This window comes from Amblyomma mixtum, chromosome 9 (assembly GCF_055824585.1).
Source record: "Amblyomma mixtum isolate Tamu chromosome 9, ASM5582458v1, whole genome shotgun sequence".
Classification (NCBI taxonomy): Eukaryota; Metazoa; Arthropoda; class Arachnida; order Ixodida; family Ixodidae; genus Amblyomma; species Amblyomma mixtum.
Genome location: NC_143020.1, coordinates 24,276,440 through 24,293,519, shown reverse-complemented (window position 1 = coordinate 24,293,519; position 17,080 = coordinate 24,276,440). Strand labels below are relative to the sequence as shown.

The window sequence follows — 17,080 nt, the reverse complement described above, 5'->3', positions numbered from 1 at the left end:
AACGCGCGTGAGGCGAAAACAAACTCTTCTTGTCCACTTGGTTTTTTTACGGGAAGCGCTATCTATGTTTACTAACAAGAAATACTTCCCATTAGGATTTCACTATTCTCCCATCAGGTGGCAATGTATGTCAAAAAAAAAAAAACTCCCACGGAGGTTATACTGATGTTTTATACAGCCTCTTTGATGGTGATCGAATGAAATCTTTCCCACGCCTGTTTCGACAGCATAATAAATGTTTAGCAGTGTAACTCAAGCTAGGCTTAAATGGTTGTACATTGTATAAAGCCACGTGGCGAAAGCGGAGCGCGGAAGTTAGAAAACCTGAGATTGGTCAACCAAAACTGTTACGTCAGTACCCCAAAGACAAATCAGAAGCCGGCGCCAAATTCAAAAGCGCCACTTGAATCAGGTAAAAAAAAAATAGGGGGCACTACCGTTCCAGTGAGTGGTTTTATCGAGAAGTTGGGAGTCCACACCAGATTTAGAGTCGGCCAGGGTGAACCCTCGAAAAAAATGTAGTGGTCCGACCCGAAAAGATCAAAGTCGAACTTTGGGCATCCTCTAAATATCTGGGTAAAACCCTAAATTTGGGGTTGGCGCGGTTCAACCCACGCAACAAATTTACAGGTACATCCGAAAAGTTCCAAGTCAATCTCAGCCTATTCTTGAATTTTGGTGAGGCAACTCGGAAATTTCGAGTTGGCCCGGGCGAACCGTCGAAAAAAAGTTTGTGGGCCATCTCAAAAGTTCGAAGTCAACCTGGACCCGGCCCGAAATTTGTTGCGCCGCCCCCGAAATAGTGGATAGGTACGAAACACACCTTCAATGCTTTCGCATTAACCGCACGTTAGACGTTAAGTGCCCTAGTAAATATTTATTGGTGTCCGCTATATATAGTGGTAGCAACGGGCACCAGCTTGCTTTGTAGATTAAAGAGGGAGTTTTTCCTATACCCCAAGATTAAAAAATTTTACCCTATTTTAGCTCTTGGCCATCGTCATGTTTTTTTTCGTGTTTTAAGCTATATTTTTGTTATTTGTGTGATAGTTCGTGCAATTTTTCTATTTGCTTGTACGCCATTGGTACTCTTGTCTTCTCTAGGCTGTTTCATACCCGTAATGCGTTGTTTTTATTATGCTATCGCTCATTTCCAGCGCTCCACAGGCCGACCAAGCCATCCTCGACACAGGGATGTACAACATTATAGGATATGCTGTTCTTAAAGCCAGTGGAGCCTTAGAGGGTCGCAGCAAACCTCACTCCTCTTCCCAAATACTGTCATGGCATGACAGTATTTCATGACAGTAATGTCTGTGACATAAACTGAGCAGAAGACCTGAATAAATGATTGATCACCTTTGTATCAAACGATGAGTAAAACAGGCCACCATTCAGTTTCCCTCTCTCCCTCTGCACATCCGCTGGATTTTTTATTTATTTATTTATTTATGCACATACTGCAGACCATGGTTAGGTCCAAGCACGAAGGGCCGGTTCTCAAAAAGCAAAATTATAGCAACAAAAATGCAACAATACAGCAACAATAATTTAGTAATACAGCAATACAGCAGTGCAAGAAAAAGCAGGAAAAAAACATAATACGCATTATGAAACGTGTCTGAAGAACTCGTCTGATATTTCAGGGTTGATTAGGTTCGGTTAGTGAGTTCCAGTCGAATATGGTGTGTGGGAAAAAGGAAAACTTGTACGAATTGGTCCGGGCAAAATGTTGTTTTAAAAGAGCTCTGTGATGGTGTCGTGTACTCCGTGTTGGCATTGGGGAAAGATAAGCCGAAGGGTCAAGTCTGAGTTTATTGTTAGGAAGTTATTATTATAATTATAGAGCCCCCTTCGATAGCGCCAGACTTAAAGGAAAACACCACTCTGGAAGGAAAAATTCTTTTTTTGATCGAATAAGATTGTTTTTTTTTTTTGCTGTTGTTTTGAACTGGTAGGCAGAGGATCATTAGTGTATATAAGGATTAGAAATCTATTCCTTGTTTTTAATAGTAATGTCTCCCTTTGAAAATTGCTAAATTTACCCTCACGCCAACCTGTAATTCGCTAACAATCTAATGCACATCATAACAGCTTGTAATTATCCAGGTGCACCTATTACAACAAAGAATTTGTGGCGAGTTGCGGCCAACTATTGCCAAAAGCAGAAAATACGCAGTTAAATTGGCTTTCCAAAACCATGGTTATTCAATTAATATGCACACGCGATGAAAAAGTTTAGTGAATTTCAAATAATCCTAAACAATTTTTATGCCTTCGTATGTAATAAATGAGCGTGCGAAGTTTGAAAAGAAAAGTTTGTGAGTGTAAATTTATCCATGCTGGCATAAATGTACAGAAGTGACAAATTTGTATTTCGAGGAAAATAACAATGAAGAATGCAAAAACCTTTATGCAAAACTTTGTATATACAGAAGAAAGCAGAGCCCTAAATTGCTAAAATGCTCCACACCGGTAGTTGAGGTAATCCTTGACCGTTTCCTTCGTCTTTTTTTTTTGCACGTGTTTAAGCTAGCCATTTATTCATTTATTTTTACTTTCCGGTTCATTTAGTACTCTGAAATTAACAATTTAGCCGGTAGCTTCTGAGTGGCACTATATATATTCTCATTATTTCTTTTTGCAAAAGATAGAAGTATGTTTACAGTTATAAAAACCAATAAAAATTCACGACGTCACATCTGAAGAAAATTGGAATCTCAAGAGTGCCTACTACCTGAAGCAATGGGGCGTCAAATCGCCTAAAACCTAAAAATTCGGAGGTCTTTATATATTTTCTTCTTGATTATAGTACACTTCCAATTATCTTCACTTCTCGAAGCGGTGGACTTTGCCTTGTATTGATAACATTCCATTCCCAATATAGGTAATTACAAGTACACCTTTTTTAATAATTTTATTTGAAAACAATGTTTGATGCGTCTTTTACGCAGATTTATGGGAGTAGTTGCGGCTGGCTTTCACGATCAGCAAAGGTTCGGCAGGGCCCCTGCTTGCGCCATCTGTCCGCTGTCGTAAGCAAGCCCACACAGTTCGCTTTCACAGTTTTCCCGTCAGATGGCAATAGCATGCTTCGGAGAAAACCTGGTTCTAACGCGGCACCGATGGCAACACCCCCTGATTTTCACTCGAGAAAAAATGGAAAAAGAAATCAATTTTGCGGAAGCGCGCAGCGACGTTCATATCTGCGATCTTATTACTATGTAAACACCCATTTGCCGGGGAAGCCGAGTAAGGCGAATGGAGATAATGAAGATAACACAACGCAGTTTCTATGCCTTTTGTACTCCATTGCGGCCTTGCATACCTTCAGAGATAATGAAGATAAGACAACGCACATTCAACGCTTCCCATACTCCGGTGCGGCCTGGCATACCTTCTGGCCAGCCTGGCAGGCTGGAAACCGGCCTTGAAACGGCTGTGAAGTTTCGGATTCCAGAGCGATCCATGCTCCGCAGGTTTCCGAATGTACCGGAAAGTTTCCGTCGCGGCTCGCGCTAGGTGCCACTCGTCTGGCGAAGCGAACAACACAGCGAGTGAACCGGGTATAAATAACTCCTAATTTTCTAATTTATTTAAGAGGAGTGGTTTACGCACAAATTTACCATTTTAAGAAAAATGCAGTTCTAGGCATTCGGGAGGGAGCGACCACCGTCACGGGGCACGTACAGCCTGCTGCTAGGCCTTGAAATCTCGGATGGTAATTTTTCTAAACAACACGTCGACTTACACGCGCCAGTTGCATACTGAGGCCTAACGTCGCCAAGATGCCACCCAAGCCAACTGCAAAGCTCCGAAAGGCTTAACCGGTGTATTGTGATTGCAATGACGCTGCCACTGTTGCTAGCTTGGTTTCGGTCTGGAATGCGATTGTAACGTGCATGACATTTCAAGGCTCGAAATTCGTAAAAAAAGGTGCGCATCATACAACTCGAGCATACTCACGGGTTAAAAAAAAAATAGTTGTTGCGATTGCATAACTTCATGCAATGTTCCGCTGACGCTGCGGGCGAAACAGTCCTCTATTAAGGTGCCGTTTTGGCTCTGGACTCGGTCAATTAAACCTTAACTCTGGTACTACATATAGCCTATTGTGACTGGTTTTCTATGTAAGCCACGCGCTGCGAAGACCTTAGTTCTCCCATTCAGTAGTGCCTTTTCTAAGAGAAAGTAGGGCTCAAGTTTTGTGCGAAAAAGCGGTATTATTTCCAGATAATTAGAAGAAGTGCTGCTCATTTATATTATTGCAGTTTGCGAATACGCTGGTACCCGCAAGCTGTCTTTGAACAAGGTAACAGTATAATGGCCACTAAAGTAAGAATATCTAGTAGAGAGTACAGGATAAGGAGGGTCCATGGATTTTAGCTTTACTTAATTGGCTTAGAACCTGCGCGGCTAGTAAGTAGCCTTAGAAATGGAAGCTAGGGCATAAAATTTTTAATGGAGTAAATATAAAAAATAAATTACCCGCAAAGGTTCTTGGTAATTAGCATTGCATGTTCGAGTCTGTCAAACTACAGCCATCGTCAGAAACTTACAGCCCCAGGAATCTGCTTCTATGTCATGTGGCGGAGGTACAAACAGCTGTGCGAGTCCTAAGCTTCGTAAGATGTCAAGAAGAGTGATTCCCTCACCTCCTCGAGATGTGCGACACTGATGACGCAGAATGGCCCTCATAACTTGACACTGAATGCGGCGGCCTGTATATGCTTGACCAATGCTGTACTTCGCTTTAAAATATGCTTCGCTTATCAAGCAACGAAAAAAAAGAGACAACGTAATAGGCACTGGAGTTTCAGTCCTTTTTGGTCCCAACAGTATAGGTAACATATACGCCAGTTCTGTTTGAAATAAAACTGAAGGTGGAAGACTGGCTCCTATGACATAGGGAATGTCCTGAGGGCACACATATTAAATCAGTACTATAAGTTTGGTTTATGGGGTTTAACGTCCCAAAGCGACTAAGGCTATGAGAGATGCAGTAGTGCAGGGCTCCGGAAGTTTCCACTGCCTGTGGTTCTTTAACGTGCACACACATCGCACAGTACATGGGCCTCTAGAATTTCGCCTTCGTAGAAACTCCACAGCCGTGGCCGGAATCGAACCCGCGTCTTTCGAGTCAGCAGCCGAGCGCAATAACCACCGAGCCACCGCGGCGGCCACTCCTGTAAGTTGGGATAATTTTAGCTACACGTGCGTTTTTGGTACACAGCACAACCTCGCCTCAAAAATTTTATTAGAGGGTTGAAAGACGTAACAAGGGCAGTGTGGATCGGAAAACAGGATAAACTTAATGTTTATGTTTATAATTTACTTTCAACACGCTGTGAATGTAATTCCTGCGGGGGTAGTTGATGTCTTACAACTACGCAGTTGTAGTCCTTTCTTTCTTATTATGCTTTCTATTGCGCAGCCCGTCTTGACACTGCGCCCTTATGTGCTGTAGTCTTTTCAAAATAGCGCCATTTCCTAAGTTGGAGCAAGAATTGAAAAAAAGAGCTTTTTCTGAAGTTCGAGCTGTACAGTATAAAGCCTATGTATATTGGGGTGACATCTTGAAAGTTTTTAAAGTTTGGGTGTCTAGACGTCGTAATAAAAGCTGTAGCTATGAAATTTTCTAGCATTCTTCTAAATAAATAAGACTTGTATTAGAGGTGAAAATTTGGTACAAATTTTTCTGGTAATGTTACCTTTTGGTTTTTGTGGCAAACTGTTTGACAAACAGTAATGAGGATGCTTCTTGGTGTAAGATAGTGAACGAAAGCAGTGCAAAAACTTTTTGCTGAAAATTACTTCCTGTGCAAAAAAAAACCATAATGGATATGCATTATCTATAAAGACTTTTTGAGCGCAAAAGTAAAATGTTAGATTTCTATGAAAATTTAAAACAGTTTCAAAAGTGCTTTAAAATAGTAAAAATGATACTTCTTGGTGTAAAATGGTAAATTAATACAATATAAATACTTTATGCTGAAAATTCCTTCCTCTGCGACAGAAGAAGCATAATGCATATGCACTGTATATAAACACTTTTTGGGCGAAAATTCGAATCTTAGATTTATGTGTAATTTTTTTCGTCAGACCAACATCTGCTGTCGTCTGAGAAACTCTAAGGGCTGTCACATGACCAGGACATTTTTTTCCCGCGAAGTTATTCTGGATGAGTGCTTTACACAAGTGAATAAATACCCACATACTTTAGGGCAAAAATCGGAGAGGATACATCGCAAACTGTATCTCGTTTCGCATGGACTGAGACGTAATTAAACTCCTTTTATCCCTTTTATTGGTTCTCTCAGAAACGGTAAACAACATAAAAGCAATAGAGAAGGTGCCCGGAACAGCAAAGCTTTGCCAGGCTTAACGCCAAATCAAGATATATGAGAAAGGAGTAAATGTTCCAAAGAATGAAAAAATTAGAGAAAAACACAGCAGTAAAAAAAAAACTAAAAAGAAGCGCGAACTAAAGACACGTCGCAGTAAAATGTACAGTCACATGCAGAAAATGCACAGCGTGTAGTCGCGAAAGAATTAAAAAAAACTGGAAAACCGAAGTCACAGTGTAGTCATGGTCCGAGTAAGTCATAACAAAAATCAAAAAGTAAAAACATAATCAAAACAAAACAAGACAAAAGCAAAGCCGCAACACAATAAAGGACACAGTCACACAGTGAAAGCACAGTATACAGGCCACTACGAAAGCGCCTATGCCCAACAAAGGAGCGCGATGCCTTCGTCTGTGCAGAGCTTGGGGAAGAGAATTTCAAGGAAAGAAGGAACGCAAAAAACTACCCTTTGAGGTAGCTTTGTAGAGCTGTAATATTCCCAATTCTCGGCCTCTTTTAATTGCATGCCAGCGCTTTCCTTTTGGTTGTTATGTAGCTATGTAAAAGGTGCTTTGTTATCTATCCCATAGACCTCGTCCAAATACAAAGAGATACCATCAGTCAATATGCAGGCACTTCCTAAGACTACCTGCTCTGCCCAAGGTAAGGCGGAAGTAAAAATAAGTACGAGGTAATAATTAAACAGAGTACACTGTGGGGCCAGTTGGTCATACATAATCTGAATCTGCGATATGGGGATTCCCTGAAACACCTGGCATACATAGGCCACTCTATCACGTGCCTGACAGCACTGACTCCGCACTATTCACATGTACCCTCAGGCGACATAGGACGTCTTCCGCCAAGTCGTCATTATCATGGTCTCCCCGGTTGCCACACAAGCAAGAGTCCCAGGCCTAGGACGATGATTCGTGCCTCGGCCGTAAAAGAGACACCGCTGTCAGGTGAAGATTCTTTCCGGTCTATGGAGGAAAACGGACAAAGGAAAAAAAATTAGTATTCTTCATTTGTACCTAAGGTAATATCAGCACCAAAAATAGAGTGAGTTTCGAGATAGTGTTGTAACAACGCTGTTGATGCACGTGATGTTCTGTGGGCGTATCTTTTCTAGGTGCCACGCTTGCGCGCTACGTTTAACTCACTCCTACGATGTACTAAACACCCAACATAGCACGTTAGGTTTTCACATTTCAGCAACCTTTGAGTTCCTCATTCTAATTTTGGAGTTCTTCAAAAATGGGCAAAAGTAAAAAAAAAGAAAATCAGGGATTACCTCTTCTAGTAAATCTATCACAGCCTGAAGGCCATCAAGGTAAATGAAGCGAGGCTAAGGAAAGAAAAAAAAATTAAAATTTTAAACGAAATCCCAATTAAGAAGAAAAAAGATGAAGGGTATAATTTGACTGGAAATTCAAGGCTAGGCCCCAAGGAAGCGAAGAAAGAAGAGGGAATACTAGGACGAAAGAAATAGCTGGAGTGGGGGGGGGGGGGGCGATTGCTTCTGCTATGGCCAGACATTCAGACCCATAAGAGCTGGCGACACGACCGAGAGAAATTTGCGAAGTTCTATAGTACGCCCTCATGGACTAATGACCACAAATGCCGCTGCCTTGGTGCAGGCTCCAGCTGTAAAAGTGTGGAAAATACACTGATTGGCGAGATCAGCGGCAGCAGTAAGGTAGTCATGTGAAAATCTTGAAACAGTCGAGGGATGATGCATCCAATTGTCCTGCGCGATCTGGACATCAGCAGAGCGAAAAGAACAGGAGTTTAAAGTGTGCCTATCAGAATAACAGGATAGTTTTCCTAACGTGACCAGGCAAACAAAGGAACAATAATATCGAAGGACATTACCTCAATGAATAAACACTTGTCGAATAAGGCCAATTTAAACAATTAGATTGTTTTCAGTGGAGACAAATTTAAATTTTCGCTGAAATTTCACTTATTATTGCCGCAGTACTGCCTATCCATGAGGCCACAGTGAAGTTAGCACAAACCAGTCCCAGCCCTTTGTTTTCGCCTAAGAAGGGAGCAAAGTTGGAACATCGTGAAATGACAAACATGCTTTGCGTACTTGAGTAAGTTGATGGTGCCTTTAAAATGATAGATTAAAAGGAAGCAGCAGCCTTATTTGAATGAAGCCTAGATATAAAAACGCCCGTCTGTAGTGCGATATGAGCGCACGGTAAAGAGACCCAGGTAATTTAAGTCATTCCGGAGACAGAGAGCGAGAGAAAGGAATTTTAATGAGAGGAAAAAGAGGAGAGGTCGACACGTAGTTACATGGCCCTGGCCTTCTACTCCACACTGGGGAAAGGGAAGGGGAGGAAAGGGAAAGTGCCAATGAAGGTTGATGATGGCATAATACAATGAGTTTCGTAGGTGAAGTCCATACACACAAATACTGGTTGGCCCTCTCATCGCGGTGAGCAGACGCGCGCGAAACTCATGTCTTGAACACGCACACCGACGCATGTCATTAACACATACTGGAGTAGGGATTGCATGAAAACAGAAATGTGCACTCTCACGAATGTCACACCGGAATCCCTGTAAACCGTGTAAACCGTGTAAACCGTGCATGCAGTGCACAGGCGGTCACAGACGGGTATCCTGACCTGTTTCACATAAAAATAATCTTATTCCGGAGTCCTCCGCTATGTCTTCCCTAATAGAGCACGCGCCGATTCTGAACACAAGAATAATTAATTAACTTCCTTTTACCAGCTTTACATCTGCAATTTAGGTTTAAATCAAAATGGCGTTCATTGTAAGCTGGCCGAAACAGTACAGCCAGACTGCAAAAAAAAAAACAGTAGCAGGCCTGGCTAAAATGGATCTTCTGTAGGAAAGTCGCATGGAAATTGCCGCTTTCAAACTTACCGACCGGAGTTACAACCCATATGGATTCAGAGGTGGCCATTTCTTGGCCATCCTTTCGTTTGTTCATGAACTGAACAGTGCAGGTGTAATTAGTTTCAGGGTGAAGACTTCCTATCTTGATTTTTACGGGTCCACTGTCGGCGTTATCGCACGTGAATGTGTGGTTATCGCTGCGACTCTGTAGGGTCCCGTTGCACTTATCCAGCGGTCCATTTTTGATCTCAGGAGGATGAACCACTATTTCCACCGATTTTGAGTTTAGAGCTCTTCCTTCGATGACAAATCTTCCAGGCTCTGAGTGCATGAAAGAAGAAATAAAATATGATAGCATAAATTCATCTCCCAGAATATCGGCAGATTCTGGGTTTGAAAAAACCAATGTACTTCACAGTACTAAATGGATAATATGTGTCAAGTTGTCTGAAAAAGAAGGAAATGTGGCTCTCTTCGTTTGCTGCATTTCACATTTGAGGAGGATGAAATAGGTGTGAATGTCGATACAGCGTTCATTTAATTGAGTAGTTTCGCAATAAGGGTAAAAAATTCGCAAGCGCTGAAAAGCCCCTGTGATCTCGCAGAGAACGGCTCTTAAGAATCAAGTAATTTGTTGAATAAGCAAACCAAAGAAGCCAAGATATCCATTAACACTTGCTGCCGGAAATTACAACGCCGAAGGTGATTTTACGCGTAGTTGGCGTAGTTCCGTTGCCAATTTTTCCCAAATTGAATTAAGAAGAATGTTTGGTAACAGGCACTAACTCCGAGGCGTAGTGAAGACGTCAAGAACTCACCTTGGCCACAAACGAACCTATGACGTCGATGTGTAGCGCGGGTTGTTAAGCCAGTTATTGCCAGTGTTATCACATGTACAATTCTGCCACCATTTCATGATGGTGGTCATGAACATTGCTGACGAAAGTGCTGCTTTGGCCAAAGGGTGCCATGACACAAGATATTGTGGTACATACAAATTGGGGTAAAAAACTTACTTGCTGAGCATATCGGCCGTTTTGTCGAACTTCTATTGTTCGCACTAACAATTAAAAAAGTGAAATCCCGCGCCTAACCCCCCGATAAACCGTGCACCAGGCTAGGGCATAGCTTGCACCTACTGCATCACCGGCTGGCACCCGTAGATACTGAAGAAGGGGTTCTGCAGCGCCCGCACGTAATGCGGGAGGTGTAACTTACCCATTAAGCCGTTTCACCAGCTTCCACAAGAGAGAACTTTCTTTGAGCCGCAACTTGCATTATGCAAGTTTCTGTGCACAAAAACGTCGCTGCATGGGCATGGAGCACTCCTGACAAATAAAGATAGGGTCCTCACCAAACACGGGCGTTGAGACCTTCTTAGAAATCAGAAGGCTGTGGAGTTCGGTGTCACGACATCGGGAACTTGCTTTCAGTATAATGCAGTAGTCACGGTCGGCATTGGTGCTGAACTCCAGTTGGTTTTCAGATGGGGCAAATTGGGTGCAGCTTGATTTTTCCGTTCCCGGAGGGCATGTGCGGAACGAGTCGCATATGTTCACCCAGATCGAGGGCAACGCACCCTGAACCATCTTCGGAACCTCCCATTGAAGAAGGCTGCTCGAGGGAGATTTAGCCGAAAATGACAGGTTTTTTGGCGTGTCCGGAGCTGCGTCATTGGAGAAATAAAAATTTGAGATTGCATTGGGCGGTGCCTTTTGAGTGTTATTACTTGTAAACAGATAGAAAATAGCCAGCAACACTTTCGGTGCAATCCAGGAATTGTTCAGTCACTAACACACATAGTAACTGCCCCAATTTTCACTCTTCCCAAGGCGAAGAAGAGGCCAGTAGCGAGAGTACAACTTGAGCGAAACAACGTCCACTTCTTACTTTTAGTGTTTGAATTAACTGGAAGCCAAAACGATAGGACACATGCTAATCCTGTGCTTCTTTTTCTGCACTCAAAGTACCTCAAATGACATCGCAAGAGGGAGCGCAAGTAACTGCTTTGGTAGTGGAACCCTACGCTAACACTGGCATATTTTTTAGAGCACATTGCCGGACACATGCGTGCTATGGCGGAGGTTCCACCGGAGCAAATATTCTTGTGTCCTCTACTGAAAGAAAAACTTCGCGGTCAGTACATATGCCCTTGCCTTTGGCGATTAGCATTGCGTTGGATGTGGGTGATATTAGGAAAGTTGGCTAAAGAAAGTGACTGCCAAAATAATTATTTAACTCTAGCATCGAGGTGAGCTGAGTAAAGCAAATCCGCTCGTTCTATGCCCTGACTACCGCTCTCAGGGCTTTGCTTACGAGGTATACTACCTGTCACAAAAGTTCACGCGATGACTGCATGCTCGAAAAAAAAAACCATTGGTGTTGCGCTGCGTGACGAACCAGCGGGTCAGCAATGCTGCCAGCTGACGCAACAAGCTTGTTCCAGACACCCGGAGGAATGTCAGGTGGTTAAATTGCGTTACTGCATCGAAATACTTTTTTTCCCACAGAGCAAAAGCCGGTAATCTTTCTTGCTGATAGCATATGCATCGACGTTTCGTTTCGCAAAACTAGCAACATTTAAGTGCAATGTTGTCAAACTAAGGGCAATTAGGGAAGCTTAACGAGGCTCCAAAGCGCCCTTCTAGATCCTTTCCTGTATTCGTGGTCCGTGACATAGGGATGGTTCTTCGTGGTTAGAACGTTCATGCAGCGGACGAGGTGCCCGGAGTCGCCAGTACTGGCTGAACGCCGTCACGCAGTTTTTCCGGCGACATCTCTCAGTGGGGAGGAGCTGGTCCCCAAGACACAGTAGATTTTCCTTACAGAAACATGAATGTAATTTTCGTGGGGCGGCCAAGACGCGTGAACGATAACGTTTTTAACTTAGGGTCAGTGCGCACATATTTTACCCAACCATTCAAATCGCATCCACTCGCGAGTGCCGGTAGGCTCAATGCGCAGGCCGACAGGGCCCTACGAACCTACGACTTAGCTTTGCAGTGTCAGTGTTTAGTAATATCAGCAAAGGAGCAATCGGCGTGTTGCCAGTGCTTTCTGGACCGTCCAGATTTTCAGATCAGTTTTCACAACCAATCACAGAAGTATGCTCCGGTTCTGATTGGGATACGCTGGCTGTGGGAACACAAACTTGGCTAAGGTGCCCAGCCCTCATTACCTTCCTTGGCCATTTAGCTTACTATACTTTAGGATAGAGGCAACAAAAGCGATCACAGCATCCATCCTTCATAAATCGGGCCAATGCGCGCACAGAAGAAATACGCCCTCTTTGAATTTGTTGTACTATGCTACTCGGACGGATACGTGATGAATTCCAAAAGAACTTGCGGCAGGCACACACGAGCATGATTTTTGTTCCTGCCGTAATTCGTCTTACACCTGGACTATATGTTAGGAACATTTCATAGCTTCGCTCGTAACATAAGATCGAACAACTATCACCAAAATCGGGAAGACTGCAGCGCGAAGACTGCGAGAAGCATCATGCAAAAATCATCGGAACCTTTCTGCAGTGTTTGTATAGTGGCCCTCCGTCTCTATTTATTATTTTCCCATTGCCGCGCCCGCATGAAATATGTTATTACTGCAGAAGCTTAATTGTACATGTTTCATGAGCCGCCCAGAACTGCTACAGACAGAATCGTTTACGTTAAGTCTGTAAGCTATCTCTGCTCACACACACACATATATTGTTACTGCCCTCGTTACCTCTTGATCCCAAAAATAAAATCACCGTATTTTGTAGGCCTTCACATCCACAGCTTGAGATTGGTACAAGTACGCTAAATTGGGCGAGTTGGAGCTTTTGCCTTTTCCAAAAAGTGGCGGTAAAATCGGGGAGGCGCTCGCGTCGTGTCTGTGCCTTCTTCGGTGTCCTCGTTTTTTTGCGCTAAGTTTCGGAAAATAGAGATTCATAGCATGTTGACGTTTACCTTGGCCGGGTACGAAAGTTACGTTGGTGGTCACTCCCTCTGAGCTGCGCCAAAAAGGTCTTCTGACCTGTGTCCACACTGTGACGGTGATGTTTGAGCAGGGCTTAAGGCCCTCACAAGTTGCAGTGGTCTCATGTGCTGAAACGACAGCACAGCGAAGTGTAGCCTGGTTTGTGTCGGTGTCAGCAATGTTCGCTTCCACGATGATTCGGCCGAGCTTTCCTTTGGGTATCACCCAATTAGCTGTGGCTGATTTTTCTGTAATATTAGTAATGGTCAAGGCCTGCACATCCGGAGGGACCTGTAAGAAAAACTAAGTCAGTTATAAATACACTCAGAAGCCCGGAACCAATGCATTCCGTAGCAATGCCAGCGATATGAAAAAACAAACAAACAACCAATGCAATTGATGAAGCAATATCTACTTCACCAGCGAAAGAATGAGACACCAGGAGAACAACACAGGACAACGCTGGTGTTCTTCTTCTCCTGGTGTCTCGTTCTTTCGCTGGTGAAGTTATGTCTGATGTACACCAACTAGCACACATGGGTACCTTTTTACAATATCTACTCTTACGCGAGGTAATCTGCCCCCGCTGCGCGAAAAATAGTCCAGCATGGGGTTTGTTTCGTAGCTTTGTGATGGAGCACTTTTGGCAACCATTAAGCTCTAAATCAGAGTAACCTAAGGAGAACGCTTGCTCTCACCTTTCAATACCATTTGGTGTTGAGAGGAGCTGTAAATGCTCCATTGTTTCGCTGAGAAGCAAACCAGTTGACTGGTCATATTTTTCAACGACGCTATATCTGAACACAGATAATGATGGTGAAATGCACTAAGCTTTTTGCAGAGAGAAATGGAACGAAGACACCATTGATTGCACTATGTGTTGTCTCTTCACTCCGTTTCTGTCTTTCAAAACTTTAACGTGCTTCACCATGAGGAACAACCAATTTGTTCCAATTCATGCACTTCTAGCATACGCAATTTTTTTAACCGGAAGCCTGCGTCTCGCCTCCCATAGCTTGAGGAGCCGCTTGTCCACCTCCGGAGTTTGTTCGGTTGTATCCACCTCTTTAGTATAGAGTTCTTGGATCTGTCTGAGTTGCTGGCTCCACTCCTCCGCAGATACAATGTCGCCCTTGATCTGCTTGCAGTGTGCTCTGAAGGCGTCCCAGTCCGTTAGGCGGACCTTGCCTATTTTCCGCTTGATATTGTTTGCGGTTGTGCTGATCCTTATTATGTGGTGATCGCTTCCAAGGTTCTCGAGCAGGTTCTCCCATTCTGCTTGTCTGGCGCCCCTTACGAAGGTTAAGTCAGGGCACGTGTCTGGACTGACGCTGTTCCCCTGTCTAGTTGGGTGATGTTCGTCGGTTAGCAATTCGCACTCTGCCTGTTCTGCTGCAGCGCAAATGCCACGTCCCTTCTTGTCGTCTTTATTGTAGCCCCACCTCGGGCTCTTGGCGTTGAAATCACCTGCTATTACTAGGGTGTTGTTCCCCGCTAACTTTTTCGCCTCCGTAAAGAGCCTAATAAAGTCCCCATCTTTCTGTCTGGGCGGGCTGTATAGGTTTATAATATAAGTGCTTTTAGATCGTGCTTTCTTTTTGGGGATTATCTCCGTGATCACGTGTTCGATCCGGGTGTCCTCTATTTCGTTATGTGCTATGGCTACTACTTGTTTGCTAATGAGAGTTGCCGTACGGCCATTTTCCTGACACGTGTAGCCCCTAAGCGTAGGGGTGCAGTTTGTTTCCTGTAGCATAATTACGTCTGGTGGGGTTCCTCTGGCATAGATGAATTGCTGCAGGAGGCCTTGTTGACCAAGCATTGGAAAAGACAGAAGTTCAATAGGAAGCGAAAGATTAAAATAGCCGAAATAACTAAACAAGCGGAGGAGTATGCAACGCAGCTGGCTAGGCAAGGATGGCAGCAATTCAGCAACGCGCTGAACGGCACCCTCAGCACGGCCAGGACGTGGCAGATCCTCAGGTCCCTCATGGACCCGAGCAAGAACAAATCAGAAAGCGGCAAATCGATTCAGAGGCTGGTGCACAAGTACACGGGCACGGACGAACAGCTACTCGAGGAAGTCCGGGTCAAATGCTACGGCAGAGACCAGGTCGAAAGCTACCAAGAAGAGTACCAGGGCGAAGAGAATCCAACCATGGATCGGCCCATAACGAGAGAGGAAGTCGTCGAGGCGATCAGGTCGGCAACAAAAAACACAGCAGCGGGGGCGGACAGAATCAAGAACTCGCTCATAAGAAACCTCAGCGATGGAGCCATAGATCAGCTCACAGCCTACTTCAACAAGCTCTGGCAAGAAGGAACAGTGCCGGCCGAGTGGAAACACGCGGTAGTGGTAATGATCCCGAAGCTAGGCAAGAAACTCCAGGTCGAAAACCTCAGGCCGATCTCCCTCACGTCGTGCCTGGGCAAGATGTACGAGAAAGTAATCACAAAAAGGATCCAGTCGCACCTAGAGAAGAACCAACTGTACCCAGACAGCATGTACGGGTTCAGAGCCCACCTGTCTACGCAGGACGTACTACTCCAACTCAAGGAGGAAGTACTCGAGAAAATGCCGAGAAGTGGCGAAAACGTTGTCATGGCCCTCGACATAAAGGGAGCCTTCGACAACGTGAGCCACGCCGCCATCATGGAAGGCATCAACAACACCAACTGCGGGGGAAGAACCCACGACTACATCAGGGCCTTCCTGAGCGACAGAACAGCGACCGTGGGACTAGGCGAGCTGAGAAGCGACGTCTTCACCACGCCTTGCAAAGGAACACCCCAAGGCTCCGTGATATCGCCCGTCCTGTTCAATATGGCGATGATCGGGCTAGCAAGACGACTCAAGGAAATCCCGGGCATCCAACACGCGATATATGCCGACGACATCACGATGTGGGTCACCCAAGGATCGTTAGGGGAGAAGCAAGACAGACTACAAGAAGCAGCGACCTGCGTAGAGACCTACGTCTGGGAGAGAGGCCTCAGATGTTCGACGGAGAAGTCGGAAATCATCAGGATCGGAAGAAATCCTACCAAAGCCTCGCTGGAAGTAGTTCTAGAGGGGCAACTGATCCAAGAACAGAACATGGTACGAATCCTAGGCATGTGGCTGCAGAGCAGCCGAAAATGCAGCCATACCATCAGCCTGTTGAGAAGAGCCGCGGAGCAGGTTGGCAGAATGATCAGTAGAGTCTCTCAGAGAAGGTACGGGATGAAAGAAGAAGATACCCTCAAACTCGTCAACAGCCTAATCGTTAGCAGAGTTATGTACTCCTTGCCCTACCACGCAACAACAAAGGCGGAGCGAGAGCAAGCCGACTGTATTCTCAGGAAGGCATACAAGATTGCTCTACACCTGCCCAGAAACGCATCAAACGAGAAGCTACTCCAACTCGGAATCAGCAATACCTTCGATGAGCTTGCCGAGGCTCAACTGGGGGCACAACTAATCAGACTCAGAGGCTCCTCTACGGGAAGGGCGCTCCTGAGAAGGTTGGGTCGGAACACGTGCGGACTCATAGACAGATACGCGGACGTACCGGACGACCTTAGAAAGACCTTTAATGTAGGACCCCTGCCTAAAAACATGGATCCTAACCTACACGAGGACAGACGAAAAGCAAGGGCCGAGCAGATAGAAAGGAGGCTAGGCCGATCAGAGAACACAGTCTATACGGACGCCTCCATGTACGTACATGCAGGGAAGCGCTTAGCCGCTACGGTGGTAGTTAATAGCACAGGAGACATGGCCACATGCGCCTCAGTGGAGGTCGTGGGCATAACGGAGGCCGAGGAAATTGCCGTCGCGCTGGCGGTAGCAGAAGGCTATAGGAAAGGCCGATCCCTAAACATCTTAACAGACTCGAAAGACACGTGTA

The 17,080-nt window shown here is 44.8% G+C and overlaps 1 protein-coding gene across 1 annotated transcript; it reads right to left on the bottom strand.

Annotated features, from left to right (window-relative positions):
- Positions 1–7,223: 7,223 nt before the first annotated feature.
- On the bottom strand, positions 7,224–13,844 carry LOC149328527 (uncharacterized). Its single transcript, XM_089559009.1, has 5 exons — positions 13,758–13,844; positions 13,181–13,481; positions 10,582–10,893; positions 9,255–9,548; positions 7,224–7,330 (listed from the first exon to the last, which is right to left on the bottom strand). The coding sequence occupies exons 1-5, from the start codon at positions 13,842–13,844 to the stop codon at positions 7,224–7,226; spliced, it is 1,101 nt and encodes a 366-aa protein (XP_089415135.1).
- Between the last annotated feature and the right edge of the window lie 3,236 nt (positions 13,845–17,080).

Coding starts and splice junctions, on each gene's coding strand:
- LOC149328527 (XM_089559009.1), bottom strand. CDS start 13,844: ATGGTTGCCAAAAGTGCTCCATCACAAAGCTACGAAACAAACCCCATG. Junction 10,894..13,180: donor AACTTTCGTACCCGGCCAAG/GTAAACGTCAAC, acceptor CCAATGACGCAG/CTCCGGACACGCCAAAAAAC. Junction 9,549..10,581: donor GGTCTCAACGCCCGTGTTTG/GTGAGGACCCTA, acceptor TCATGCACTCAG/AGCCTGGAAGATTTGTCATC.